Source organism: Struthio camelus, chromosome 25 (assembly GCF_040807025.1).
Source record: "Struthio camelus isolate bStrCam1 chromosome 25, bStrCam1.hap1, whole genome shotgun sequence".
NCBI classification, from domain to species: Eukaryota; Metazoa; Chordata; class Aves; order Struthioniformes; family Struthionidae; genus Struthio; species Struthio camelus.
In genome coordinates, this window is record NC_090966.1 from 5,920,500 (window position 1) to 5,948,432 (window position 27,933).

The 27,933-nt window shown below is 40.9% G+C and overlaps 1 protein-coding gene across 1 annotated transcript in view; it reads right to left on the bottom strand.

Annotated features, from left to right (window-relative positions):
• Nucleotides 1–8,312: 8,312 nt before the first annotated feature.
• NPEPPS (aminopeptidase puromycin sensitive) overlaps nucleotides 8,313–27,933 on the bottom strand; it is a 40,979-nt gene continuing 21,358 nt past the window's right edge. The window contains exons 6-23 of the mRNA XM_068919295.1: nucleotides 26,936–27,136; nucleotides 26,356–26,452; nucleotides 26,217–26,250; nucleotides 24,592–24,706; nucleotides 22,215–22,379; nucleotides 21,060–21,164; nucleotides 20,611–20,671; nucleotides 19,633–19,742; nucleotides 18,758–18,821; nucleotides 18,005–18,144; nucleotides 16,143–16,277; nucleotides 14,469–14,688; nucleotides 13,691–13,833; nucleotides 12,752–12,808; nucleotides 12,182–12,289; nucleotides 11,752–11,907; nucleotides 11,600–11,647; nucleotides 8,313–9,709 (exon numbers count right to left, since the gene is read on the bottom strand). Coding sequence (XP_068775396.1) covers nucleotides 9,557–9,709; nucleotides 11,600–11,647; nucleotides 11,752–11,907; nucleotides 12,182–12,289; nucleotides 12,752–12,808; nucleotides 13,691–13,833; nucleotides 14,469–14,688; nucleotides 16,143–16,277; nucleotides 18,005–18,144; nucleotides 18,758–18,821; nucleotides 19,633–19,742; nucleotides 20,611–20,671; nucleotides 21,060–21,164; nucleotides 22,215–22,379; nucleotides 24,592–24,706; nucleotides 26,217–26,250; nucleotides 26,356–26,452; nucleotides 26,936–27,136 — 2,112 coding nt within the window. The 3' untranslated portion in view covers nucleotides 8,313–9,556. The remainder of the gene's footprint in view (nucleotides 9,710–11,599; nucleotides 11,648–11,751; nucleotides 11,908–12,181; nucleotides 12,290–12,751; nucleotides 12,809–13,690; nucleotides 13,834–14,468; nucleotides 14,689–16,142; nucleotides 16,278–18,004; nucleotides 18,145–18,757; nucleotides 18,822–19,632; nucleotides 19,743–20,610; nucleotides 20,672–21,059; nucleotides 21,165–22,214; nucleotides 22,380–24,591; nucleotides 24,707–26,216; nucleotides 26,251–26,355; nucleotides 26,453–26,935; nucleotides 27,137–27,933) is intronic.

The window sequence follows — 27,933 nt, forward strand, 5'->3', positions numbered from 1 at the left end:
CCAAACAACTGACTGTTTTTAACTGATAGTCCCATTCCTACACCACAAACCATGTGGAACCCAGCTGCTCGGTGGCAAAATTGGTAGAAGGGATTCTGCCAAGATACAGGTCCTAGATGAAAGGAATACGGGTATTTGGGAAATGCTGCACAGGCTCTAACCGAGTAATTCCTCAAACCCTGAAGCCTCTCCCAGCACTCCTTGCTGTACTTATTTTGCAAGTAAGGAAGCTAAATACACCATATTCCCACAGCGCACGAATGGTGGAACCCGGGAGTCTGGGTCTCTGGTGCCTTGCTCAGGCCTCGAGACAGGCAGAGCTCTGCTAGATGTTTTACCTTGTTAGATGGCAAGAATGAAGAACAGAGAAAAAGGAGAGAAAAAAACAAGAGCCTTGGCCTCTGAGCCCAGGGGAGGGCAACAGCATCTCGTAGCTCCTCCTGAGAAGAAATACAGCTTCTGTTGAATTGCAGCCTCCTTTTGCTCAGGTTGGGTTTCCTGGTCACCCATTGGGATGAGGGGATTCACAGGCCTTTGTGAGAGTGTCTGAACCGTCTTGGAGCAGAAGTCCAGCAAGGTGTCCTGCGGGAGGGCTGTAATCCGAGGGTGCTCTGCGCTGCGCGCAGGTATCAGTCACGAGAAATCCTTTACAGCGGCAGTTCCCAACCTCGGGCTCCAGCACCCAGAACTGTGCACATCTCTGCTCAAACATCGTAAATGCCATGTAACAGACCACTTGGCCCTGCAGGTTACACTGCAATATGGGACAGGTGAGGAACCAGCGCCAACCCAGCGTATCCATCTCACAGTATACATGCCGAGCCACAGTCCTAGAGCCGGCTGCCTGCAGCCAGCTAAAGGCAGAGCGTCATTGGAGCCACAAACAATTGCATTTATTGGCCAGTTGCAAGGAAGGTACGTTGCTCGTGAACACACCACCACTTTCTAGGCTTCGTTTGCTCCGTGACCTTCTCAAATGCAGGATGTGCAGAGCTGGAGCCGCTTCCAGAGGCCAGGATGACAACCACAAGAGGTCAGGAAGATGGGGAAAAGCAGTCTGGCTCATCCTCGATGTCTCCAGGCCTTTCTGCCCTATACTACTACTGTTTTTTCCCTTCACAAGCTGTTGCCAAAGGAAAGGGGAAGACAGCTCTTATGTTGCAGGGCAAAGCAAGTGCCGACCTCTGAGCAGTGGTCTCAGTCACTTGCCCTGTTGCTGAGGAAGTGGACTCATACCCTTGGGTGTGCATTTTGAAAAGTATTCATCATTCCTCCAAAGAAAGTCGGGTTACAGGGACAGACCAGGACTCTGGAGCTCAGGAGACCTAGATACTGTCCCTACCTTTGCCAGTGGCCTGCTGGAGAAGCTTGAAAAAGTCATTTTGTCTACCTCTGCCTTGAGTTTCACATTTTAAAATGGGGACAAATCCTTATCAGCTTCCTTTGTAAAGTGCTTTGATACCTACTGATGAGATGTACTTAGTGTAAGTGGCTAGCAGGTTTAATACGGTTACAAGCAAGAAAAGAAGGGCTGAAAAACATCTGGACATCAAGGACTTTAATTCCGTTTGCCCTGCTGCCATCGTCTTGTTGCATGTTCTTGGTCACAGTGTCTTGCCTGCGTCTGTCTCGGCCGCTCCAGCTGGAAAGACTAAGTTGACGCTAACCTCGAGAAGGTGGATAGGGACTGCGTTAACTCGTGACCGGAATGCTTTGAGATCACCCCGATAAGACAGCGAGGGAGAACAGGACGCAGAGACGCGGCCAGTGTGTCCACAGCGTGTGTTGCTAGCAGGAGGAGGAGAGGGGGTTCCTCTCTCTGCCAAACCCGCACCTGCGGAGGAGCCTGGGTGGGCAGACTTGTCAACAGTTCACATCACTGACTGGTTTAAGACCAATTACTATTTGCAGCTTGACTCATAAAACAGAACTGACATGTTATTCAGCCTGAAGGAATGGAGCTCACCTCGCGTTCAACCTTCCTTCACCACGCTGTAGTATGCCTTTTTGAGCAGTTCAAAGTCAAACTCACCAAGCAGCGTTTGGGTTGAAGTCAGCTGAAACGCACTCTCTTGCAGCTACTCCCCAGCAGGGAGGAGGGATGGGGCAGGAACTGAGGAGCCTGACACGCAGCTGCGGTTTGCTTCTGCGTTTAGCTGAACATTGTCCTGCCCCAAACTGCTTCCCTCTTCCCCTCCCTGACTCGGCGCCGGGGCCCCAGGACACACCTGAAAGCGCACGGTGCTTCTGCAAGCGCGGTTTCACGCAGCTGTTGCACGCTGCCCTGTGCGTGTGCCTGCCCTTCTGTCTTGCTGACCAGGACGACTTCCCCTAGGAGACCGTTCCTGTAGGAAAGCCAAGGAGAGAGAAAAGCGTTAAGGAGTTTTGTACAAATCTGGCCTCACGAGCAATGCAAGCCCAGAAACCCAGTGTAAAATAAGGATAAGTGAGACTGCAGAGTCAGCTCCCCTTGGTACAGCTCAGGCTGGAGCTTTAAACTTGAGATAGATGCACCGTTTTGCTCTTCATTGCCATAAATGGCATCCTCAGCATTCACAGTACAGAGGCTTATATCATCTCCTGCTTTCATAAACTGACTGCAGAAACTGGGAGAGAAATGCTGAAAAGCTGCTGACCTTTGGAACAACTCTAGAAACAGTTAGGGTACTTGGGGTTATTTCAGCAAGTGAAGTGATTAGAACGAGAACTAGGTGACCACGTTTTCTTCTCGAGTCCAGACGGCTGGCTGTGCGTTTCAGCAGCGAGAGCAGTAAATGGCTTTCAGGATTCCTCGTTGATCTTGCTGCTGTCACCATGAACAAAATCACTTAAACTCTGTGCCTTAGTTTCCCCTATTTGTAAAAAGGGGAACATTTCATAAATGGATTATGAGTGTAAATGATCTATTGGAGTGCTTCCGGAATGAGAGCAGCCTTCCAGACTAGGTGCTAGCACCCATCAGAAGAGCCAGGTTCTCATGGTAACTCAAAATCAAAAGAACAGAAAGTCACTTCTCTGCTTCCCTTCCCACCTTTGAAATTCAAAAGATGACAGCTTAAAAAGATTAAGCTGCTCAATACTTCCAAGTTTCTCAGAAAATCCTACAAAGAGATGAATTCCAAGGAACAGGAACCATCTCTGTTTTTGTATGTGTACAGTATGCAGAGCGTGGAGTTCAACAGTTTCTTAGGCACTAATGCAAATCAAACAGTCGGATGATACCAGGTTTAAGAAGTTAACACACCAGGAGCTGTGTCTAAACTAGATTTCACTGCTGAAAAAAGATGCAACAAACATTTGTTGTCTTTATCAAAAACGTTAATAAAGCTGGAAATACAAAACGTTCAACAATGCAGAGGGTCAGCACACAGGAAATGTCTTACGCTTCCTATCTCATTGAAAAAGCAAAGGTAAGTGCAACTTCCCCACACTGGAAAAGTCGAGAACACATGCTTTAATCCAACGGTAAAGAAAACCCTGGAGAAACATTGACAGTCACAGGCAAGCCCGAGCTCACTCTTCTGTTCCGTTTAAGACAAACTGCTCCTCCAACAGCAATGCCCTGTGCAGGAAGGGCGCGTGAAATCAGAGCAGCGATGGCACCCACCACCCAGCCTCGCACTACCTCCTGCAGCACACGATCCTTACGCAGGAGGCATGTCTACATGCAGTTTTTCAGGACAGCTGCAGCATTTTCAGTTCATACCCAGTCTGAATCCACATCAGCTTTCAAGCAAGGACAAGCCTTTATGGTCAGTCCAGTGCTATATTAGCTCAATCATTTAATAGGAATACAGAATAAGATTATTTATTTACACAAACTTGTACATGCACTGGAAGGACAATATATCCACCACACTCGGTTCTCTCTCTGTAGGAAACTAAATGTCAAAGGCTGCTTAACACTAAACATCTCCCTAACGCTAAACGGCAGCAATGTGGTAGATTTCTCCGTGCTCCGTCTCACTTACCTTCGTGTAGCAGCCCAAAGGAGGTCTTACATGCTGCACAGAGAAGATGCGTTTTCCTAACAATCAGTTGATGAAACCCGCTTTTTGGCAGCCAGCACAGGTGACTAGATTAAACGAGGTTGAGCAGAGACACTCACCTGGTCTTCCTTGCTTAGAGGGATGCTTTCCAACTGCTTCGGTTATATTCAGACTTCACATTACCTCAGTTTTCTTTCCTGGTTTGGGTCCCTGTAGAAGAAAGGTTAATGTAATGAAACAGTATCGTGGAACACGGCACATTATCCTCTTTAGCTTTAAGTTTTGCCACATGCATATATTTTCCCACGTGTTTTCACTTGAATTGAAAATAACTATGTTTAACTTTGACCAAATCTTATATCATGATTTTAGCACAGCAAATTGAGCTCTCCTTTAATGAAAAGAAAGTCTGAAACAGCCTGAATGGAGTTCACTTTGAGCCAGCGCTGGAGTGATGCCTGCCACTGCTCAGCCTGATTTTCCATCAGTTGAACGGCTTGGTCCTTCCTTCACTGGGGTAAAACGATGCTCGTCTTGACATGGTCATTGATGGACAAGGGGCACAAATCCTCCTTCGCTCACCCGGCTCTCTCAGCAATAGAAGCGTTTCACTTAAGTTAGTATCAATCCAGTTTCTGTGTGGCTGCCATTAGCCTTGTTCTGATCCTGGTGGCCAGCAGTCATTTGCTGTCATGTCTTCCACAGAGCAATTTCACTTGCACAGGTATTTTGCAAGGGCTAAGATAATTCTTAAATGGAGCAGAACGTGAGTATAAAGTATTTCACGTGCAGTAGCATAATGGCTAATTGCAGGGACAGTCAATAGTAGAAAACACTGAGACTTCACTGCACCTCATGCGTGACCCTGTCGAAACACAAGTAGGTACATGTTAGAACAGGATTTGGGAGGTAAGGTTTCAGACTTTTTTGTTTGGTTGTTTTTTTCAGAAAGAGTTCACAAGCGTATTTGTCACTGTACACCATTTCGCTTTTACAATAATTTAAAATAAAGAGCATACTCTTACCGTGATTACATTTGGAAAAGGACCCTGGCATTTGGGGAAGCAAATAACATGTCCTTCCAGATGCTGCAATTCCGCTTAAGCTAGATAAAATTTTGGTCTGAAATCTGGGTATTGTTGAAGAGTAAACTGGATTCCGAAGCTTTCATTCCCAGCTAATTAATTCCACATCAGCCTGGCAAGCTTGTGCCTTTTACCCTGACAGATTAAATATTATTTTATCCCACGTGTAAGAGACTTGCAAATATCAAAGCAATGACTATATATAGGAATGTATTTTTGTTATTACAAAACTTGCCTTTTCCAAATTGCTTCGGAGAGTTCACACATGTGACTCTTTTTTTTAATGGACTGAATATGTTCTGAGCAAACCTGGCTCTTTTAGCCAGAGGATTGGATCAGCAGCAGCAATGGCAGGATGCCACCAGTCCTCCACCCACCATAAGCATTCCCAAAATTGAGGAAGTGATTTGTGACTTGCTTATTTAAACCTCAGCATTTCAGTCTCAAGGGGCTAAGTACAGGGAAGGCACCTGACCATTCCATGCTGCTCCAGGATCAAATTGGCTTCATATGAGCTTCCAGTCCCTATCAAGACTGACTAGATTTTAACTATTTCATTATTTTTATTGCCCACAGTAAGAAAAGGCATAAAAATTAATAGTTTGAGGCTTCCTTAAAACTCAAATTCAATGATCTAAAGCTGATAGGGTAGAAAAACAGGACGCATCTTGAACTGAAGATCCATGGAGCCAAGGCTAATACGTCTAGCATGACCCCTGCAAGATGGTTAGGGATAAATGTTTTGCAGAACATGTAAAAAGTGAACTGTCCCCCCAACCATGCCCTTCCTCGAAGCCCCCAATAACCTGCAGCGCTAGGTTGTTTATAAAATGATTTTAAAATACATACAACCTTTTAATCTCAAGGCTGCACAAATCATTTGTGTCCTGTGCTTAACACCAATTCATTTGTATTGCTTTTGATGCATTTTTCTTCATAAAAGCGCTGTCTCAGTTCACACATGAGCAGGAAGCAACCTCTGGGGTAGCAAGAGCAGCTGTCCCAAACCTGATCACCTGGAATTCAAGCGAGCAGCTTTGGCACAGCTATCAGAAGACAGCTAGCTAGACATGAGCATATAGCTTGCGGCCCGTCTGTGTCAGACCACTCTCATGCCTTAGCACAAATCAAGCACCTACTTCCCTGGAGAGGCATCTTTATGGCAAGGCAGTACTTCCAACACCGCACGGCAAACCTGACTGCCTGGGACAGAAACCAAAAATGAAGCCTCCAAGAAGTATTGCTTTCATAAGCTTACATGAAACCACGCGCAACAGGAAAAGGGCAAAGTAACACCACCTCACATTAAATCCACTTCAGAACAACTCTGCTACCTTCTAGGCAGGAGGGTTCTTACTACTGAAAGCTTTCCATGGTTTTGTTGGGGGGAAAGGGAAGGCAGACCACAAAAAGCAAGAGAAGGACAAGGTTACTTAATTCTAAGTGTCAAAAGTACCAAGATTAAAGTCGGAGACTGCGTGCTATATCAAAAGAGTAAGTTAAAGCAGCAACAAATAGGTAGCCGCAGCGAGTTTACTCGTTAAGGAAATCTTTCTATTCCAGATCTTGAAGGAGATTTTCAACCTGAAGTTCATGTGAGCAAGATTCAATACAGATTTTCATTGTCACTCAGTCATCAAAGCTCATACAGGTAGGACAGAATGTTTTGGCATTTCTTATCACGCCTGACAGTGATAGAAAAGACATGGAGGCAAACTCCTCCCGTTGCAGCTAGGAAAACCTGCATTGTTTTTATTTGCATTATAAGCCTGTACTAGGAATAAAACAACCCCTACTATTATCTGCAGTTTTGGTCTTTATCAAGATCTAGCATTAGAAACCAGTGAAACTGCCCGAAAGGGAGGAAAGAATACATCAAGATTTCTTTAAAAATGCAGCGTGTTTAACTTAAGCCTACGCTGGATTACTTGTTGAGAAATACCTTACCTATCATTTAAGCGTCCCTGAGGTGCATTTGGGACACTGGACCTAACAGCCCTGCAGAATACAGCCAGTGCTCATGGGCAATATCCCTGCTAATCATCACATGAGCCCCAGATACAGCACTGCCGTTTCATCTCCTTCCTGATCCCCGATACCTCTTGCTAGTCTTGTCCTGACTCTCCTGAGAAGAGCATCAGTTTGTCTCAAATGACAGAAAGATTTCATATCAAGAGGACAAATCCCAAACTAACTTTCTTTCACGAAGAATTAAAATCTACTTTCTTTGCATGCAGAAGAGACTGGGACTAGTCAGTCTGCTGAAACTATTCAGTTTGCTCACAGACCACAAACTCGTTATTTTTGCCTCTCTCCTTCAACTGCTTGCATGTCATTTGCATTGTTTAAAGTCAAAACAAGACCACCTCAACTTGCAGCTACAGTATGTCTCATTTCATACATCACCAGTCATGCTGGAATTACTAGTTTGCATGTTATTTTGTCAATGTGCAAGAAGCAGAAGAGAAACCAGCTTACTCTTCTGAAATTACATTGGCTCTGCAGTGCTGACAGCAGGAAAAAGCATCAGTAAACTTAACAGATATGACTCAGGACAAACAGAATTCCCATTTCAATCTAATTTCTGACCGTATAGCCACATTAGCCCTAGGGATACTAGCCAATGCAGTTCAAGAGCACCACATCTTCAAAAACTATGAAGTTGCTCATTTCTGAGGTGTACCTCTCTGCCTTGGCTCACTGGTGCCGAAATCAGCAGCATCTGGACAATACTGTTCTTGCAGTCTCAGAGAAGCACCATGCTAAACCCACTCCAGCAGACCCTAAGCCTTTATATTCTCCACTACTTACTCTACTCTTTATTTCACTAAGCTCCAAACAGCAGGCAAGCACCCTTTCTTCTCACAACAATCAGCACAGCCCTCTTTTGCATATCACTGCCCTCAACTTTTTAGATGTTTGTTTAATATAAGTCTACAAACTTGAAATTTTCATCCTTTACTTTAAAGAAGTAACTGGGACAGAACTTGGAGTGTTTGAGTACAATCTTTATTAAGATTACACAAGATGTACTTACTGTCTGTATGGTATGTGCTCATTCAGCTGCCCTAGGATCTAGCACTGATAGCAGAAGAGGAAAAGGCTGAGAACAAGGGGTTCCTTGGAGCTGTTAAAGACACTATTGACATGTGACCATTACTGTTCTCCTAGGGAAGTTTAAGTCCTTTGAAAGCAGCAACACTCTTTCAGACTTCAAACAGAACACAAGATCAGGACATCAATTTCACATTGACATTTTTATTAACGCCAACTGTTTTAATTTTTTTTTTTTTTTAAACAATAGCACAAAAATGTTTCAGGGAAGCAGTCTGACAGTTAGTCTGATGACCTTCTGAAATACAGTTAAGCCACACCAAATACGAATTCCTGTTAAAGAAAAAAAAATATATATGGAACTCCAACCTTTGTATTAGAGGGTGTTGTGTCTGGTTAGTAGACCACGCTGCTCTGTGAAGTAAATGATGGCACACAACTTAGACTTCATCATCACGCCAGTCATCACTAATTTAAGGCTTCTGAATCAAATTACCATCAACATCACGAAAGGAACGAAAAGCTAGTGTTGCTACGGCCATGAGGAGATTGAACAAGCTGGATCTTTTAGACAAGTAATCGTGTCTTGAATAGAAGAGGCCTGCCCTTACAGCAGCCCAGGAGAACCAATCACGCAGTACTTATCTCCTCATTTGCATGCATTTTGAGGGTGCAGTTTAGTAAGAAAAAAATATATTGCATGAATCGTTCTCTTATTTAATGTGGCTATGAAAGATGTTTCCTTACAATTCCGTTATCTCTAAGAAGGACATCAGCAAGTGGAACCAAGGAGAAAAACCGAAGAGCGACAGAACATTTTTCTTTTTGCCGAGAGGTAACACAAAAGGGAGGGAACCTACTATCCTTGGATTGGATGGGGGGGGAGGGGATTTGCAGGAACATCTCCCCAAAACCTCGCACTTGGAATTATGCACAGACTATCTTATACCAGCTACCTGCCTTTCCCAGTGAACTGTTCCACACAACGCTCGGACGCATTAACCCATTCCTGCCCCAGACTCTCCACAAAATTCCACTGACCTAGAAACCTCTGTTTTTCTTTTTTCTTTTTTTTTGGGGGGGGGAGGGGGGCTGTAAAAAACAGAACATCTGTCAATAAGAGTGTCAGGAGGGGGGTGTTAAATATTTTTACCACTGACAAGGCTTGAGGAAGTTTCACAGTTTTGTTATGCTCTATTTTATTACTATCATATTTACAGATTTTTTTTATTTTTTGCTGAATTGCTGATAATTTTAATAGAATTTAATTCTGGAGTGTGAGCAGGAACCAGTTAACTACATTCATTGTCCAATCCCCATTGGTTTGAGAAAAAGACTCCAAATTCTTGGCATATGAATCAGCTGTTGGGTAGCTCCTCCCTCTCCCCATGATGAGGCAGCAGGACTGCAGCGGTGGCATGCTCAGATTCACACCATGGCTGGTGGGGCCTTGCGCTGCAGAAAATATTGGTGGATGTTCTCGGCGTCCCGCTTCAGCCAAGCTGCATTCAGCAGAATGTTTTCACAGCACTGCTGGACAGTGCGTTCTGCCGATGGAGCTGGGTGACTCTCAAAGAAGGCCTGTATAAAAAGCACACAACCATCCATAAGAGTATAAACAGCCACAGACAAGATTATATTTTCAGTCACCAAATTCCCTACGTTACGTAGAAATGCTCCTAGGAGTTATGCTTTTTTTCCTGACTACAGTTCACGCTATCTGCTCCCGCCAATGTCACTGAGACTGTGAAAAAGAAAAGCTTGCAGGGTGCTTGCTGAGTTTGCAAGACATGCGCGATCTGAAGCACTGAGCAAGAACAGCAAAATGTCTCCATTTCTCTGCTAAAGGAAAGTCACAGTAGCATTTCTACAAACTAGTCCAAACGCTGCCTCCTCCCTCTCTTCTCTGGGCTGCCACAGACAGAAAGCGGCATTTCAAGAGAGGATTAGAATTCAGCTCCTCATTGGAAGGCAACGAATGAACAGCAAATCAAGCGTGTATTTCTGGATACTTGGAAGACGACACTGACTGAAGCCTAAGGCCATTTTGCAAGAGCAGGTTTCTTAGCGCACTCTCTTAAGACCACCTCTGTCCAAACTGGATAATGACGTCCAAGCACCAGCAGCACTCGGCAGTTTTGCTGGATATTCGCGTGTTCCTTCCCCCAGAATCAACAATATCGATCACCTGCAAGTAGCCGAAGCTAAAGCAACTGCACCAACGGCTGCTGTGACCCTTTGCTTTACAATTGGTTAAAGGGTGGAATAAGCTGACATAGCGGGGAGTCATCCCTCATCTTCATACAAGCAGGCTTTTCCCAGTATTTGGCAGATCACCTTACATTAGCGTCTGCTACAGTGTGACATGGACACTCAAGATACATTAGTATCCCAGCTAAAAACCTAGGTATACTGTCTCATGAAGCTCTCTTGAAAAGTGGCTACGATTTAGTTATGGACAACTGTGCTGGTAAACATCTTGCAAAGCGCTCTGTGAGGAAAGAAGTGAATTATAGTACAAGATTTCCCCGTGAAGAAATGCTGCTAAATCTTTTCTAAGGGGAGTAAGATCACCAGACCATTAAAAAGGTAAGGTTTGTGGCTCAGCATATCTTGAAATGGTAGCTATAACTAGAGATCCTGGAATCAGATTCACATTCTTTAAAGTAAAAACTCCTCCTCAGCATTTTCCTAACAGAAAAATGATAATCAAGGGCCATATCTTTAAGTTTTTTCTTCCAAGAACGAGCCCTGGAAAAACTGCAAGCAAAGAGCAAATACTACAACCTACACGTGTTCTCAAAAAGCTACCAAGACCAGAGCCTACACTCTCAAGACACGGGGGATGCTTGGGTTCAGTAGTGAAAGCACATCACCTTGAGCCATCAACTTCACGACAGACTCTGCAAACAAATTACCTGCCTTGTGTCACAGAACCACTCTTCGTACATGCCACAAACAACCACATAAAATTTGGATCTACAGTATGGAATTTAGCTAATTTCTACCATGTTAATTCCCCCAAGGGTCACTGGATGCTAATGCAATCAGTCATAAGTGTGCCATATTAGTCCAAGGAGGAACAAGCATAAGTCTCAGCTTACTACAGAAGTTCTAAGAACTGCAAATTTTGCTACAGTTGGTTTGAAGGCTGTCTTTTGGGGAATCTCAAAGCCACTGTGCTGAATTTATAAAAGTTTAAATGAGTGAGACTACTAAAATAGAAATCATTGCACAAAGATATACGTTGATTTTTGAAAATGTTAATTTAAGACATTTCAGTAAAATAACCAAAGCTGAACCAGTGCAATTTGGGGACTAGGCAACACAATCAAAACAGTCAGAGAGCGCCACAGCTCAAAAACAACCCCTCCCAGAAACCCATGGCTCTTCCATTAAGTACTTACAGTCCAAAGAATGCAATGTCTGTCACAGATAAAGCAAATCACTTACTTGATTAAAATTTCTTACCTTAACCTCTGCAGCCATCTTATCGTTTGCAAATCCGTCCACTGTTAGCTGAAGGAAAAAAATATTTTTTTAATCGAGGATAAGCATTTTAAATGTAAGGGTTTAGTGTTGGTCATCTATATAAATGAGATTTTTCTCAAAGCTGCACATACCTTTATTAGTCTGGATATTAAGAATCCACCTTGGTAACGATTATAAAGTTCCTCCCAATTGTCCCTTACAAATTTCCAGGCAGCTTTTCTCCCTTGCTTGCTGCCTCCAGCTACTCCACCAATAACAGACACTGTGTCCTGGGGACGTACCTCTTCCTGAAAATGAAAATGGAGATAAACATTCAAGATTGTTTCAACAAACACAGCATGTTGGCTTTATGTAATTCTACACTAAATCTGTCAAAGATGGCTTTTGTTTGTACAGAAACTTTCAACAATCTATGGTACATTAAGGTACAACTCAGATTTAACAGCTGAAACTGTTTATCTTATTCAAGAGCATTATATGCAGGCAGTACTCTATTACCAAGTGCTCTAGATACACTAGTCATTCTCATAAGATTAAGTGGCAGCTTTTCCAATAACTTACTGAAAGTGCAAAGGTGAGAACTTTTTGAATCAGTTCTGGTTGAGAGATGGCTCCAAGAACTCGTTCAATTCGGTTCTTCTCCTCCTGCATGTCTGCTTGCTTGTGAAGCTTCAAAGCCAGAGGGAATAATATTACTGCATGGTACTATTAAATGACTTGCTCTTACCTAGAACTACTAAACCTGCTCTATATACCAGGGCTGCTAGGTTAGTCTTCAAGCAAAACGTATGGCAAATGGAACAGGTGAATAGCTGCAGGATTACTCATGAATATTAGAGACCTTATTACACATACATCAGCAGAAAGCACCGTTAGTAACAAACTGTAATCTTCACCGCTATTTTTATAAGGTCAAGTAGGACCTCTGCAGCAATCCACTAGGTGGCAACTTAACATTACACAGGGACCAGGGAATACTGTAATAAGGTCCTACTTTTCATATCATCTGTAAAACACAGGATTAGTCCTATCTTCAGATAAACTACATCTTAGAGGAACTTGTAGGGTAGAATATTTTGCTTTTGATTGCATAAACTGACACTGTTAACAAGAGAAAAAACGTGCGCTCACCTTTAGCATAGTGTCTAAAGTAGTACTATCTCCATGCTTCAAAATAGTTACATATACCTAAGATAAAGCATAAACAAGGAAGGTCCTTCACAAATCACATTTTTAGAAATGAAATACAAAGCTGCTAATATGGAAAGGGCTCCAAGACAGGATACATAACCAATTTGTACATATTTGGGCAAGATTTCAGACAAGTAAATTGATCTGGAAAACACCCACACTGATCCCTCCTACATTTTAAGATTGCATTTTAAAGACCCATCATCAGCTCCTTACCCTCTTCCTCAATTTCAGCATAATTTTGCTAATTTCAGTCTCAGCAAAGCACTAGAATATGTTGTACCATGCAACACCTAGCTAGTAAGTACTTCACCTACACTCAATCCATGTCCATCACAGTTGGACTTACACTAGAGTTAACACACTCTGCAGGACCAAGCTGACACCTGTAGAGCTATTCAAGGATCCCTGAACAGTTTTCCATAGTGTTCTTAACCCTGGAGGATGTAGGCTGGTCACAGAAGAATATAAATGAATAGAAGTCAGCTCAGGTTCAGCACTGTACTTGAACAGTTTCTGAAATCCAAAAAGCAGCACAATCTAGAGACCAGAACTGTTCTGTGGCAGTCAGTATGGGTCCAACTGAGCTTATTAACTGAGTTATGAAAAAGTACTGGCCATGACAGACGAAGCTTACTTGATGCAAGAAACACAGAGGTGTTTGTGCTATGCTCCCTAGTATCTACTTCTTTATAAACGGGCTCATCCAAGCCCTCTATCACCTCAGACAAAAAACAACAACAAGAAAGTTGTTTTCATACCATGACACTGGTTTCCTCTAGCTTGCCTGTTCTTGAAAATACAAACAGTTCAGTGCACACAGCGCTAACTAAGGGAGTGGGGATGGTCTTCTAGGAATCAAAGTTTACAGTAACCTACAGGACTCCTCAGATCAGCTGATAGGACATGTTTTCCTTCCACATGGTCCTTAAATCGACGTCGGGCTTCTTCTAATGTTGCCTTGTGTCCAGCTTTTCCTAGTTTGCCCAAGACCAGACCCCTCAGAAGGGCATCTAGATGACCTGATGAGTGAGTAGGAAGAAAAAAGAAAAAAAATTATTAACCACATCATTCAGTGGTTAAACTTAATGAAGCGTTCTTTCATCTAGAGCAATTAGGGGAGAACTGCATAATAATCCTTCCACAAACGGGAGGCTATCTAAAGAAACTAGACGTTTTCCACTTTCCTTGGTGCCAACTGGAGAATGTTTTGACTTTTTACAGCCAGAGGGTCAGAAGAGGGAGATTCTGTGGACCAAAACACGACAGGCTAGGCCTGCAATCTGAGCTAAGTCAGTAATAATTCCCATTTGCGTCTACAAAAGGACTCTTGACTAGGATAAACAAACATGCATGTTGTATGTGCCTTTACATCCTCTTAGTCTAACAAGAGGCATGCACTCTCTTAGATACATAGCTAGAGCAGAGAATTTTTATGGAACAGAGACCACGGAGAGAAAAGTTTTACCATTTGACCTTGGGCTTGAGAAGGGAGGCTTGTTTTCGTTTGGGTTTGTTTGTAAGTATAAAAATACCCCAACACACCTACTTCAGTCATTCGTCTTCCCTTCTCTCCCCCCGTCCCGAAATCTTGATGGCCTACTTACACAGCCGTATTTCAAAACCACTACTAGATTTCACAGCGTAAGTTTCCTACCCTCTCCAGGTTTGGGGTCCCATCCCAGTCTCTCCCCTATTGGTGAAAAGACATCCTTCACGAAGACCTGGATTTCCTCATAGAAGTCTGTGTGGGACAAGAGAGTTGAGAGGATCCCCAGGTTACAGCTGAGGTCGCTCCACACAGTATAGTTGGGCTCATTCACAAAAGCTTCCATGACTTTTAGAACCTCTACAGTGCTAATGATTCCAGCGCGGGCCTGGGAGAGGAAGAGACACAGATTAAACTTATTTCCAAACAGAACCAAGATCACTGCGTTATTTAACAGCCTTCCCTGTTTAGTTTGCACAGTCTGAGCATGAAGTGTATTTTTCTCCATTGTGGGGTTCTGCCAAGGTGGGTCAGCTCTAGTCAAAATACTTCAGCTGTCTGCTCAGGGCACACAGTGCCTTTTTTTACATAGGTAAGCACTTCAGAAGGAGACAGCTACATCACTATAAGCACAGTTTGCAAACAGGAAACAGACGAGGAGATCAAGTGACTTATCAAAATTGTAGCAATGCTGGCAAGAGATAACAAAACCCCCAGAGTTATTCTCAGCCAGATACCACACCCACCAAAATCTTATTTTAACTAAAAAAAAAAAACTATAAAGATTTAGAGATTTAATTTTTGCTTTTCATTAAACTGAGAGCATGAAACTGCAGAAGTCATTTTCACTTCCTGCTTTCATGAATTAGTACAAAAAGCGTTGCCTTTCCACCTCCGCCTGGAAAACTTCGTATTAACTGCTTCAGAATATTGTGAAAAAAACACACTTTGTGTTCATAATATCTGAAGTGGTCATCTCCAACCAGATTGCTCAGTTTTTGCTAATTGCTCAGTTTTGCTAAACAATAACTTATGGTACAAGAATAGAGGTGAAGGTCAATTTTTACTATGTAAGCTATCTTTAACTGTGACAAAAAGATGAATTAAAATTGAAACCAAAATACCAGTCAAACACAATATTCTTTTGTGTATTATTTACTCATTTTTTGTCCCGTGGGCCTGAAACATTTGCCAAACAGACTCCAGGTACAGTTTCAAACACTTTCAACTAAGCCATGACAAGAGTTGCATACTTTGAAGCTAGAGAGGCAGGGTATCAAAACCACATTTAAAAGCTTCCATATATTTGCTGACTAGCAAGAATAGGGAAGTGCAATTTGAAATACAAAGTGCAGTAATTAATTGTTCAGAGCTGGTACTTCCTGCTTTAGGGATAATCCCTTGCTTTTAAACCGTAAGAATCCACAACAGCCACTTTCTCCAATGGAAGACAGCTTTAACAAGCCCATCTGAGTAAAGCACCTGGTGCTGATAAAGTCTTTGAGGGGATCATCAAAAAAAAAAATCCTTTATTTTGATGATATAAAAGAAAATAAGTTCTCCAATACTTTGAAATATATATAAAAAAAACAAACTAAAGTATGATACACCACTACAGGGAACAATAAAACAGAAATTATAGACAGACTGCTACCACAGGACTTAAGCCCTATCAAGCAAGTTAGAACCTGTCATACTAATTAATAGCTAGATGTAAGCAGTAATCTCAAATGTACTTTGCCTCCAGAAACTTGAGACTGGCTCTTCAGACACCGATTTCTGCAGTTACTGTAGCTCTCATTATTAGGCAGCAGAACACAGATTAACAAAAAGGTTGCTTACCAGAGAAAAAAGATCATTCTGCAGACCAAGCCTGTCCACAGGGGGTAGGGAGAGGTCTTTGATCGCTGGTATTAAACTCTCCAGCATGTCAGGGCTATACTGAGTACGATAAAAACCTACTGTTCCAAGGTTTAACTGAAATGTACCAAAAGAGTAAAAAAAATTACAAGTAAGGAATAAATAAGGAAATGCTTCTTTATTTTTGGACCACTAGAAATTTCTCAAAGCATCACGGTACAGAGAAGTCAGAGTCACTTAAAATCGTTACTATTTGGTACAGGAATCAAAAGAAGAAGTTATAAATTATAATAAGAGACTAATGAAATTTTAAACAAGGAATGCTCAGTGAGAAGTACAGAAGACAAGAGAAAGCTGGGAAAGTTTTGCATGAAGAGACAAGAGGCTGAAGTTAAAACAAGAAGCGAGGAGAGAACAGAAATTTCTCTTTTGGGGGTAACTCTTAACTGAAGTAAGGATAGTCATGCACCTGAGAAAATAAACTGTAGGAAGGTGCAGGTCCTAGAATCTAGACTTTTGGAACATAGAGCTGAGACAAGAAAGTACTGTTTAATTCATATTTAACTCTTCAAAGGAAAACCTAATCCAATATAACCTCACTCCCACAGTTTGCTCAATTCAATTTTGATGGAGAGAACCACTGCAACATTCAGTAACCACTCAAATTTTGTGAATATGGTTTGCATAAATCCTTCCATATCCTTAAGAAAAGAGAGTAAGTATCTCTGCGCTGCATAAAAGCAAGTCACGGCCAGTAAGCTTGATGAACTGCATGCTAGCTAAGCACTAATACATACTAATGTTTCAGTGTGGGGGCTCAAATATTTGGGTTGGCTGAACAATAGTATCTGATACAAATAAGACAAAAGCATTGCTGAGTTCACCAAGAAGCAACCCCTTTTGGTGGTACTGTAATTTCTGGTCAGTCCAGCTGGCAATCATCAGAAAGACTACACACTAACTAAAAACTTCACAGACTGACAACCTTTGTAGCAAGCAGTCCTACAACTGACCTTGGACTTAGCTGGATCCTTGCCTTCTCAGGCAACAATCTTCACCCTCATTTAGACAGAGGGTTTTCCAGAGGTGTTCATTACATGTCCTTCTTTATTACCCGAGAGGACCCAGACTGATGTGGTGATTCTACGGAATACACAGGCCTAACAGCTGAAATGCCCATACTAGTCAAATGGGAAGATTCAATTTAGAAACAGAAAGAGACTAGTGCTTAATGCTATTTCAAAGAGTCATCTCTCAGAGTACAGCTCCAGCTTAGGAACACTTGCTCTTCAATGCAGTACTTCATATAGCAGTAATCCCGATCTGTTGCTATCTTTCAGTTTTTAAGTTCAGGTTCTGACTGGTGCCTGCAACAGACCTCAACAGTGAATTTTTTCTACTTGCAGATTTGTGTTTGTAATAGCCAGTAGAAAACCTTCACACTAATGAAAGATAAATAGGACTATTTTTGCTCAGGATGGACTTTAACTAAGCTGTGGTTGCTATGGGATACTGAAAAAGCCACCACAGTTCAACTCAAAAGCTGCCTCTATTTAATGGCACTCCGTTTTTCCGAGCTTGGATTCCTGAATGGTTCAAGTTCACATTGTCTAGACTACTCCTGGAAACAAACCTTTGAAGAAAAAGGACTACACTAAGTAGTGTTATAGAGGAGCAAATATCCAATAGCAGCATAGAGAGGCCCCCTTCAAAAGAAATACAAGATTACAAGAAAAAACAAAACAAAAAAAAGAAGAGAGAGAAGAGGAAAATTAAATGCTGAGGAACACCACAGTGACACAGGCTTTTATTCCCAGTAATATATGTTATTTGTGCCAACTTACCTTCACCCACTGGTCTGGTTTTACATCTTTCAAAACCAAGGTCAGCTCTGCCTTGTCCATCAATATTTGCATTTTGGCACAGGTGGGGTCATCACTTGTACAAATGCTTATGGGGACCATCCACATGGGGAAGTCCTCCCCTAAAAGGAGGAACCAAAAAAAGGAAGGCCTCAGGAAAAAAGGTATGCAAACACCACTGAGAAATTTTGTCCAATGTTCAAACAAGTTTTAGCAGCAGTTTAAGCAAGTTTAATTTTACAGTTGACAAGGCAAAAATCTGAAGTAAAAGGACAGTACTAGGGTCCAAAACCAAGGATCTCTAAATAGCTTTTGAACACTTCAGTTTCCCTAAGTGTGGAAGGTAGGTGGAATTTGTCTTAAGACTGACTTAGCTTCCCTATGAGGCATTTTCATTCCATCACTACTATAAAGCTAATGGTATACAGAGCTCCTCAGATAGCAGTGCTGGCCTTAAACCAGACATCAGAAGAGAGACATTTTCATTCTGAGGACTGCAGAAGAATGGCATTCTCCCTCATACAGCAAGGAGGACGTGGAGACCACAGGTGAGAGAGCACTCTGCCTCAGCTTAATTCTAAAGTTAAAAAAAAAACAAAAACAAAAAAACAGTAACACCTGAATCTAAGCAGAGCACCTGCCTGCTCCACGGTGCAGCTGTATGATCTCTCAAAATTACTGCCACTGCATGAAGAGCAATGAAAGCTCCATTCCTGCTCTTAGCCCTCATCTTACCAGTATAGGGTCCACTGGCACAGAACTTCTTCTGGACTAACTTCAACACTTTGTCCTCTTCTTGCTAAAAAAATGGAAAATTAATACTATAGTATTAATTAATTAACAGATTTCAAAAGATTCAACACAGAACAACACTTCCACAAAGACAGGAGCTGAGCAAATAGCACTATTAGAAGGCAATATTAAAGCATCCTATAAAGTCACACTAGAGTTGCAACTTACTGTAATATTCATAGAATTTAAGAAAAAAGGAATTATCACAACATCTTGTCTCAGCTTCTGTATATCAAAGTTTATTCACGTCCATTCTGTTAAACATGGGGTAATTTGTGCTTTCCTCCAAAAAGAGAAGCTACCTCAGGAATTCATTCCAATGCATTAATCACGCTTACTATTAAAACATACATGCCCTACTTCTTGTGTGAATGTCTGGCTTCAGCTTCCAGCTGCTGATTCTCACTCATCCTGCAATCTTGTAGAATAAGCATAATCAGCTGGAGTGAGAAGCAAAACATCTGGAAAGGGGAGCTAAATCAGATATTGCCCACCCACCCCCCCGCCCATTTCCCATGCACAGGACAAATGGGCTATGTCAGCAAACTCCAAGCACGTGATCTGGAGCGCTTGTGCTTAAACTGCCTATCCCTTTGCACTAGTTTCCTCAAGTGAGCTGCACTTCCCTTCCCTTCAGGAACAGATTTGTCACTAAATAAAGCAATTCACTGTACTGCCTCCTGATCAAAGATTTTTTTTTTTTTTTTAAAGTGATTGGATACTAATAAATTTGATCTAAAACATAGTTACAAGCAGAATCTTTGCTCTGAAGCGCTGAAAAAACAGAGTTATGCATGGAGAATTGTTGTACAATTTACCTGTTCAGCTTCCACATAAATAAGGGGAAATCCCATTTGTTTGGTCCATGTATTCATCACAGCAGCAATAGGTTTACCACTGGCTTTTTCCAGGCTTTCCCAGAGATCCTCTGCAGAAGAAAAGTCAGACTGAAGACTCCCAGAGTATCGCTACTTCAGATGCTATTAAGGATGCTATACAGGTACTGGAGGGTGGGGAGTTGTGCAATTCCTCCAGTTTGCCCTGCAAGTTTTGGCCTTTTTTTTTTTTTTTTTGTAAAATTTTAACAGATGATTCACAAAAAAAAAGGGAGGGGGGAACACCAAAAAAGGGAAATAGTTTGAACTACTCATGAGAGGGAAAAAAAAAAGCTTCATTACAACTTATAAAACAAAGACAAAACAAAAAAATCATGCTTTATCATGATATGTATTATAAAGACAAATGAGCATTAAATATTCAAAAAAGTAAACGGAAGCATCTTTTTCTTAGGTTTTTCATGTATTATGCCAAAAGAGTCCACCAACCACATGGACTGCTTTATACTGATAGCATGACGTTCCACTTCCACATTTGCATCTGATGCACAAAAAAGGACCATATAAAGAAAGTGCTGTAAGATGTTAGACAAGACTTTGTTTGAACTGTTTAATCACACATAACCAGTTTTGCAAAAGAAAGCTTGCAAAAGGCTTATATGGCAATTAACATACTATTTCTAATTTAGATTATTACACAGACACGATCATCAACGGCAAATGCAGCCCCTTCAGATTACCTCAGCCAAATACTCCTGAGTTAGAGAACCTCGAGAGGATGCTGAATTCTTGCTGTGCTGAGGACACACTGTACAAAAACTAGAAATTAGCCTATTATTTCCTCGTATTTCAGTGATCTCCATTGGAAAAATGGCTATTTAAGAATCCATCATTTCAGCACTAACATTTTTTTTTCCTCCAGAAATTATTTTTCTTTAGCGTATAATAATCATCAATTACCTGTAGCTGCATTCTTCTGCTGGAACTTGGTTAAATATAAATTCATTCCTTTCCGAAAGTCCTGAGAACATACAATTGAATACGTAAGGGTACCAGAAAGGAGGCTCTTGCTGTCCTCCCTCTGCACTGCACTTATATTCAAGAACCAGCCAAAGAACCCTAGGATCAGAATGTAATTCCCTCCTGAAGTGTACTACTAGACAGAATAGCTTACAACATATTCGTTAGCCAGCTTTTAGTATTTAAAGAGTTATATTTGCATATTTCTCCACTCATTAATTCCCACTTATCTTATTTCTCCTTTGTTAAGTTGAAATACTGCCCAAACAGAGTGGAGAAAACAGTTTTCAAAAAACAAATTATGCAGTATTTAAAATCAAAAGCAGATGTTTGTAACTGTTAAAAGATTTGACAATCTACGTTAAGCTTTTTAACAATAATCTTTTTACCTCATCACCAATGTAGTCATGTAGCATTCGGATTACAGATGCTCCTTTGCTGTAAGAAATAGCATCAAATATTTCATCTACTTCAGCTGGATGGCCAACACTAACCTGTGGTAAACAGGATAATTTACAGTGAGAACAATTTTAGCTGCTGTAAGATTTTGATTTTGCTTTTTCTCTTTTTTTAAAGGAGCGGACTTTTCTCACTTAGAAACGTGCACGCATCACCACCACTAACTTGTCTTAGTGGAATCTCTCTGCACCCAGTCAATGACATATGGCTGGGTTAAGATTGGTTTATACGTTAAACGTACGTTAACTTAGCTTTTGATATTTAAGCAAACAGACCTGAGGATTTTGCTTCAGTCCTTTGGTTCAATGCTTACCCAAAAGCAAAAAACATAGCGGAAGTTGTTTAATCCTGGGACAGTGAGGAATGTATATTCAGGAACTGTGCTCAATGAGTAAGAGCTACTCTAAAATGACCTAGGCCTGCCTGCTGTACAAAGCAGGGTCATTTCCCAACATCTATTACATCAAGCATTTCCTCAGACATCTGATAACTCATCTGTGCTGATCTTTATGAATTACGAGGGAGTTTTCTTTCAGCACAGCTCTCAAAGTCACTGTAACTGAGCTCACTGCTGCTGCTTTCTCTTCATCACTGTGGACTACTCCTTGTTTCCAAAGCAGCAAGCTCAGCTGGATCATGCTTATTTCAAGACTGCCTGTGCCACACACTTAATTCTGGGAGTACAATACATAAACATCTAAGGTGGCCTCAGACAGAAACTAGCACAAGCCTGGCAAAATTTGTTAGCTTGGGCTCTGAGCTATGCTGCACTGAGTGGTAACTAGCACTATAGTATGTCTCTGTTTCATATTGTCAAGCACTGGAATAAGTCAGTAGCTACTTTTCTATGCTTAAAGGTCAGAAAACTACCCGCTTTGATCAGAAACCATCATCAAACCCTCAAACCCCATCTCTTAAATCCTAATGTTAGTAGAAGAAAATTCAAAGTGTAAATGCAGTCTTCTACTTTCCTCTGTATTATGAATGACTGCACAGTTCCCTTTTATCCTAACAGAGGGGAAAAGCTCACATCCAGCTGAAAAGAAAAAAAGAAAGACAACCAATAACTGAAAGACAGAACTTACTTCAATAGGATGACTGTTGTCTAAGGCATCAAGCTCTTGAGCTCGTGTGTAATCAGCAGAAACAAACTGAGTCCAGATATCATACTCTGGAAAACAGTGATCTACACATAGATACTCAATCCAGGAGGCAAATCCTTCATTCAGCCAGAGATGGGTCCACCATTCCTGGAAAGATTTAAGGACAGAATAAAAAAAAAAAAAATCCAAAAGTTGCTGATTAAAAATCAGAGATTGGTTGATCAAAAATCAGAGTCAGGCAACGCAATTCTTCTTTATAAAGAAGTCAGCAGCCCAAGAAGAGTAATCAACACTAACTATATTCCTCGCTGTCTTTTAACAGTTTAAGGACTGAAATAGCTCTAATACAGCGTTCTAGGTAACAGCAGCTTGTTTGGCAAAGAATGCTTTCAGAAACTGTGTTAACTGCATCAGGTATACATGAAATTCCCAGAAACTAAGACTCGAGGTCAGAGCAGAGCCACTGAAAGAATAGTCATTCATGACTACTAAGAATATGCCGTCTAGATTAGGGAGACGTCAGTGACATGCAAGGCCACAGTTCAGTAAAGCAGCAGAATTGCGGGCAACCCACACATTGAAAATGTCTTCTTCAAAGTGATTAATGGCAGCTGCAGAAGAGGAATTTTGTCTGGTTTGGATTTTTTGTTTGTTAAAGAGCATGCTTACATACAGTGAAAAATCTGGAATTTGAAGATGTTTTCTAGACCATGAAAACCTGGAGCCTAGTAAACAGTTAAAGGTTGTTTCATATACACCAGCCAAAGATAAGCCCAGCTTTATTTTTAGAGCGGAGACTATCCAATTTTCTTCCACGTTTCTGATTACATCTGTTTCTAAGACAGGGCTCCAATACGTAAGTGAAAAGATTGTTGCCAAAGAATTAATGCAACTGTGAAATAGATTCTTGAGCAATTAGGTTAGACCTCTAGATCTTCTCCGCCCTGTTTTTCTCCCTCATCCTACTACTGGCAAACTAAAGCAGTGATGCTACTTCCTGCTGCGATGTATGTGCCTCAGATTATATAGAAAAAATTGACCTTCTGGAAACACAAGAGGTAAAGCTGGAACCTCTTTTCACTTTTCACAGCTGCACCACAGAACATAAAACAACCAAAGAGAAAAGTTTCCTAAAGAAAAGAAAGTTTCTGGAAGACCTAGTACTCCAAAAGAAAAATGAAAAGCTAATTTAGTATAAATTTTAGAAATTCTTGTAAACAACACTATCTTAGGCTTACTGCATCAGTTCTCAGACAATGGTCCTAATGACCACAGATGGTCATGGATCACTAGTGGCCCCCAAGGTGGCCTTGCTGGCAACCTACAAAGTTGTCACACGATGCTGCCACTCCTTGCTCTCAGCTGCTCAACTGCATGAAAAGCTAAAAATATATTATTTTAATATTACTTTTCCATGTAAACATTGTGTTGCTCTCACATGGATGGGGAAGTTACCTGCGGTATCACAAATGGGAAGAAGGGACATGATTGACTAGATTTTAAGATGCCCAGCACTATGGAAGAGTTTGAGAACCTCTGCTTCGTGCTTTACTTAATATTGACACTGGGGATTCTCTTCCATCTACTCACATTCCATTTAAGCAGCCTACAAGCCAGAGCAGTGAAGGTTTTCTGGCTCCTGAGGCCATGTTCTTTTTACCAAACGTGGTGGTGTCTAACAATATACAAAACTTCCTAGCTTGTGAAATATTTGGGTTCAGGTGTTTGCAGAGCTTCAGGAGAAGGAATGTCAGATCTAATTAACAGAGTGAGCTGAAACTAGAGAAGTTTTGAAAGATGTAGGTTTCAGATTTCAGCGCTATATGGGACTCATTTACAGATTTCAGTCTTTCTGTCTCATACAATGCATTTTATTCCTACCAAATGCCTTAAACATCAAGCCATTCAGACACCTGGCTCCCCATATAGCCAAAATAATTCATATGAGTTACTACGATGTAACTTTTCAACTATTGCACTATAATAATTTGCAATGCTGAGTTGATACTGATATGCCTGCTTGGTATGAAAGCCTGAGGAGTGAATTATCCTTATGTGAAAGGAAAATGGTGGTTTATTGCTTCTAAGTAATCTGACTGGCCAAAATCATTTCCAGAGAACACCTGCTCAGCTGTAACTAGGACTATACTCAAAGAAGTGAACATTATTTCATAGAGAAAAGATCAAGAAATACTTTTAAATAACACACTAGTAAAGAAGAAAGTGCTAATAAAGTACTATTATTTAAATATTTTTAAAAAATATTTTAAAGGTATCAAAGGGACGCTTGAAAAAACTACACAGTATATGAAGTACATGTCAAAGAAAAAGAGAAGAAATACTTGTAACTGTTAGATACCATGGTCACGAGGTTTCCAAACCATTGATGAGCAAGTTCATGTCCTACAACCAGAGCTACCCACTGGCGAGATGAAGAACAGGAATTCTTGGGGTCAATGAGCAACGCAGTCTCCCTGTATTTAAGAGAGAAAGTGAATTGAACTGAATGTTACGTGCCTAGGGAAAACACAAAAACAACAACAACAACAACAAAATCAAAAGTAAGTTATATTATCTAAGCAAGCTAAAAAGTGATCAGTACAACTGAAAAAAAACCCTAAAAACCCAAAAGCTATTTCAGTTTGCACATGAAATTGTTTTGGTAAGTTCCACAGGTGTTGGAATGCTTTGGAGCAACAATTCCTTATGGCATGCAAGAAGACAAGTGCAAAAACCCAAGCAGGAACAAGAAAATTTATCCTTTATTTATAAATAGCTCACCTACATAATCTAGAAAGAAGGGAAGGGCAGGGGGCACAATCTCACCTTAACTGTAACTCCCTTTGCACTGCACGATATACGCACAGCAAGTCTTCTCCCCCTCCCTCATCCCAGAAGAGATTTCAATTCTTCCAAGCGCACAGTCAGCCTTGTCACACTTGCCACTGCAGATGCACAAGATTCTCCACATAGGGCATACACACATGCACACACTCATACACACACGGGTGCCCGCTCCCTAGGTTAGGCACACAGCCTTCAGCTACGAACACCCCTGTCATGATCAGGATTTGGGTCAGTCAGAAAGGACTTCTGGATTCCTGCAACTCGAAGGGGAAAAAAAAAACGCATCTCAAAATATAGATGGCGCCTGCATATTATGCCAACCTTCTGTCCCCAAAGGGATAAAGCAAGCGTGCCAAACTGAGCATAAGGGAAGAATGTAACACTAAAATTAAGAAAGGCTTCCAAAAATTCTGCTCATCCAGGACAAATATTTTTTTCCACAGGGAGTAAGGTATCAGATTTCATCAGAATTGCAATAAGCAAACAAGTAGATTTTTAAGCCTAAGCTCAAATTTCCATTACAATTTTAAAAGCCAAATTAAAAGTTTAGCAGAAAAATCCTGAAATAGTTTGAATTTAAAGTCCAAAGGCTGCAAGTCCAATGTTATACAAAATGGAGGAAGATCATTCTAACAGTGAGCACAGATAATATAAAAGTATCAAGCAAAGGTACAAAAGCTTGATCAGATGAACAAAAAACTGAAAAGGAAGGCAAGTTAATATTTTTGAATTACTGAAACCCACATGGTTATTCTGTGGTTGCTGAAGTTTACAAACTTGCCTACAACACAGAATAAGAAAATCTTTGAGCTGTGTCACTAAGTACATAACTTTTATGGGGTGGGGGGGGAAGCAGCCAAGAAACTTCTCTTGTAGAACAGGCAGTGCTGCCAGACACTTAGAAATCTCACACCCTTGGACAGTAGTCGTAACAGCTCATTCTTGCCTTCCTAAGATTTGTACAATAATGCACGCTGCTGCAGAAGTCAAAATTAACCACACCAAAGCTAGAGTTGAAGGTATTTCCTCAGTCTTATTTGGGTTGATACCCAATCAGTACAGCTTCCTCATACTAATTCAATTACTTCCAAAAATTAGTGAACAAAGGGGGGGAAAGACAGTATTTTAACAGCATACCTATAAGTAACAAGGCCCCAGTTCTCCATGGCACCTTTATAAAATAAATACAAAGGTTTATTGATATTGATACACACCTCTTCCTAAATGTTTAAAATTCAAATAAAACACAGTTCATCAATAAAGTGAGTTACTTTACCAGCAGCAAAGTCTGCAATAGCTATGAGATCAATTTTAGGAAGAGGGTAAGGAACATTGAAGTAGTCCTTATAAAAAGGCAGAGTTTTAGCAGCAACCTGTAAGAGAGAAAAGGAGAAACCTCGTAAATATTATGTTAACTTGGAGCAATAGGTGAAACTTGAAAATTTCTTCATGGATCAAATTAGCCTAAGAAATCAACATAGACAGGCTTTGTTCCAGAAATCCCATTGCCAGGTTCCAGGGCACCAGAGTACAATGTTTTAGAAGACCCCTTCATCCCATCCCTTTTTCCTCCCAGGCTGTAGCCTACCCTTCAGCACTTTTCATTGTCTTTGGACAGGAGCATACATCATCAAGTCACAACAACTGAATTAAAATGTATGTTTTTGTCATTACATACTTGTAATTCGTCCACATTTTTTTTTGTTTAATATCAAGCCTTGTCTCTTCAAGTTATTAAAGCCAAAAAAAAACACCCTCGTAAGCTTTGCATTGATTTACATGACTGAACACAGTGGAGATGTGTCCAGCCCATCAGATTTCCATAGCAATAATGAAATCACTCTAACCACATTTACCTCTAATGCAAACTTTCCTTGTTCTGCTTTGCCCACGGGAGTGTAAACACGCACTAAGACACCATCAAGCGACCTGGTCTCTACAAAGTCATATTCTCCCACCACAAATGCTACAAGATACGTCGACATTACAGGGGTGCGAGCAAACTTCACTTCCACTAGATTTTCATCATCTGGGTATGGCTTCCGGTCAATGACATTCTTTCAACATGAAAAGGAATTAGTTAGTTTCATGGAAGTGAAACTGTATTACACAATACAATTGACTAAATATTTCATCATTAGCAGTCACATACTTAAAATGAAATAACCTCTTGTACAGTTTTAAAATACTGACCGCATTATAATTCCCTCCTTCACTAAAAAAAAGACCCATCACATATGGCAGTGTACTTTTGTAACACAAACATTATATTTCATTACTGCAAAGACTGCTGAATAAGTTTGCTATCAGTTGCTATCCTCCAAAGAGAGGATTACCCAGTTCCCAATATGGCACCAGACTTCCATTTAAATTCTGAAACAAAAATTGTAACCACGTGGTCATTGGGCAAGGCTAAGCTTCACTGCTAACTATGCAAGTTAAAGTTACTGGAAGAAGAACCTATTGTAAAACTGACTTGTTCTTCTCTAGCAACATCTTCCAAAAATATTTGCATCATATTTAAAATGGAAATCTGAAAGGGTTACCCTATATTTGTGATAGAGGTACTACTACTTGCATATTTTACCCCAGTTCTGGTCAGAAATTCTCTAGGGTAGAAATTATGCTTATTTATCTCAAATGCTATGTCTACTTATATAGTTAGAACAGCTATGTAAACAAGCAAAGGCTTATTTTTTTCAGTCACTCTTAACCAAGCAGCACGTGGCACGACATATGCTAGGATTTTTTTTTTTTTTTTTAAACAAACAATGCTCTGTGGTTTGTACAGCCTGTTTAGGCTTTGTGCTAGAATCTGACATCACTATATCGTTCTTAAAAGAGTTCTCTCAAT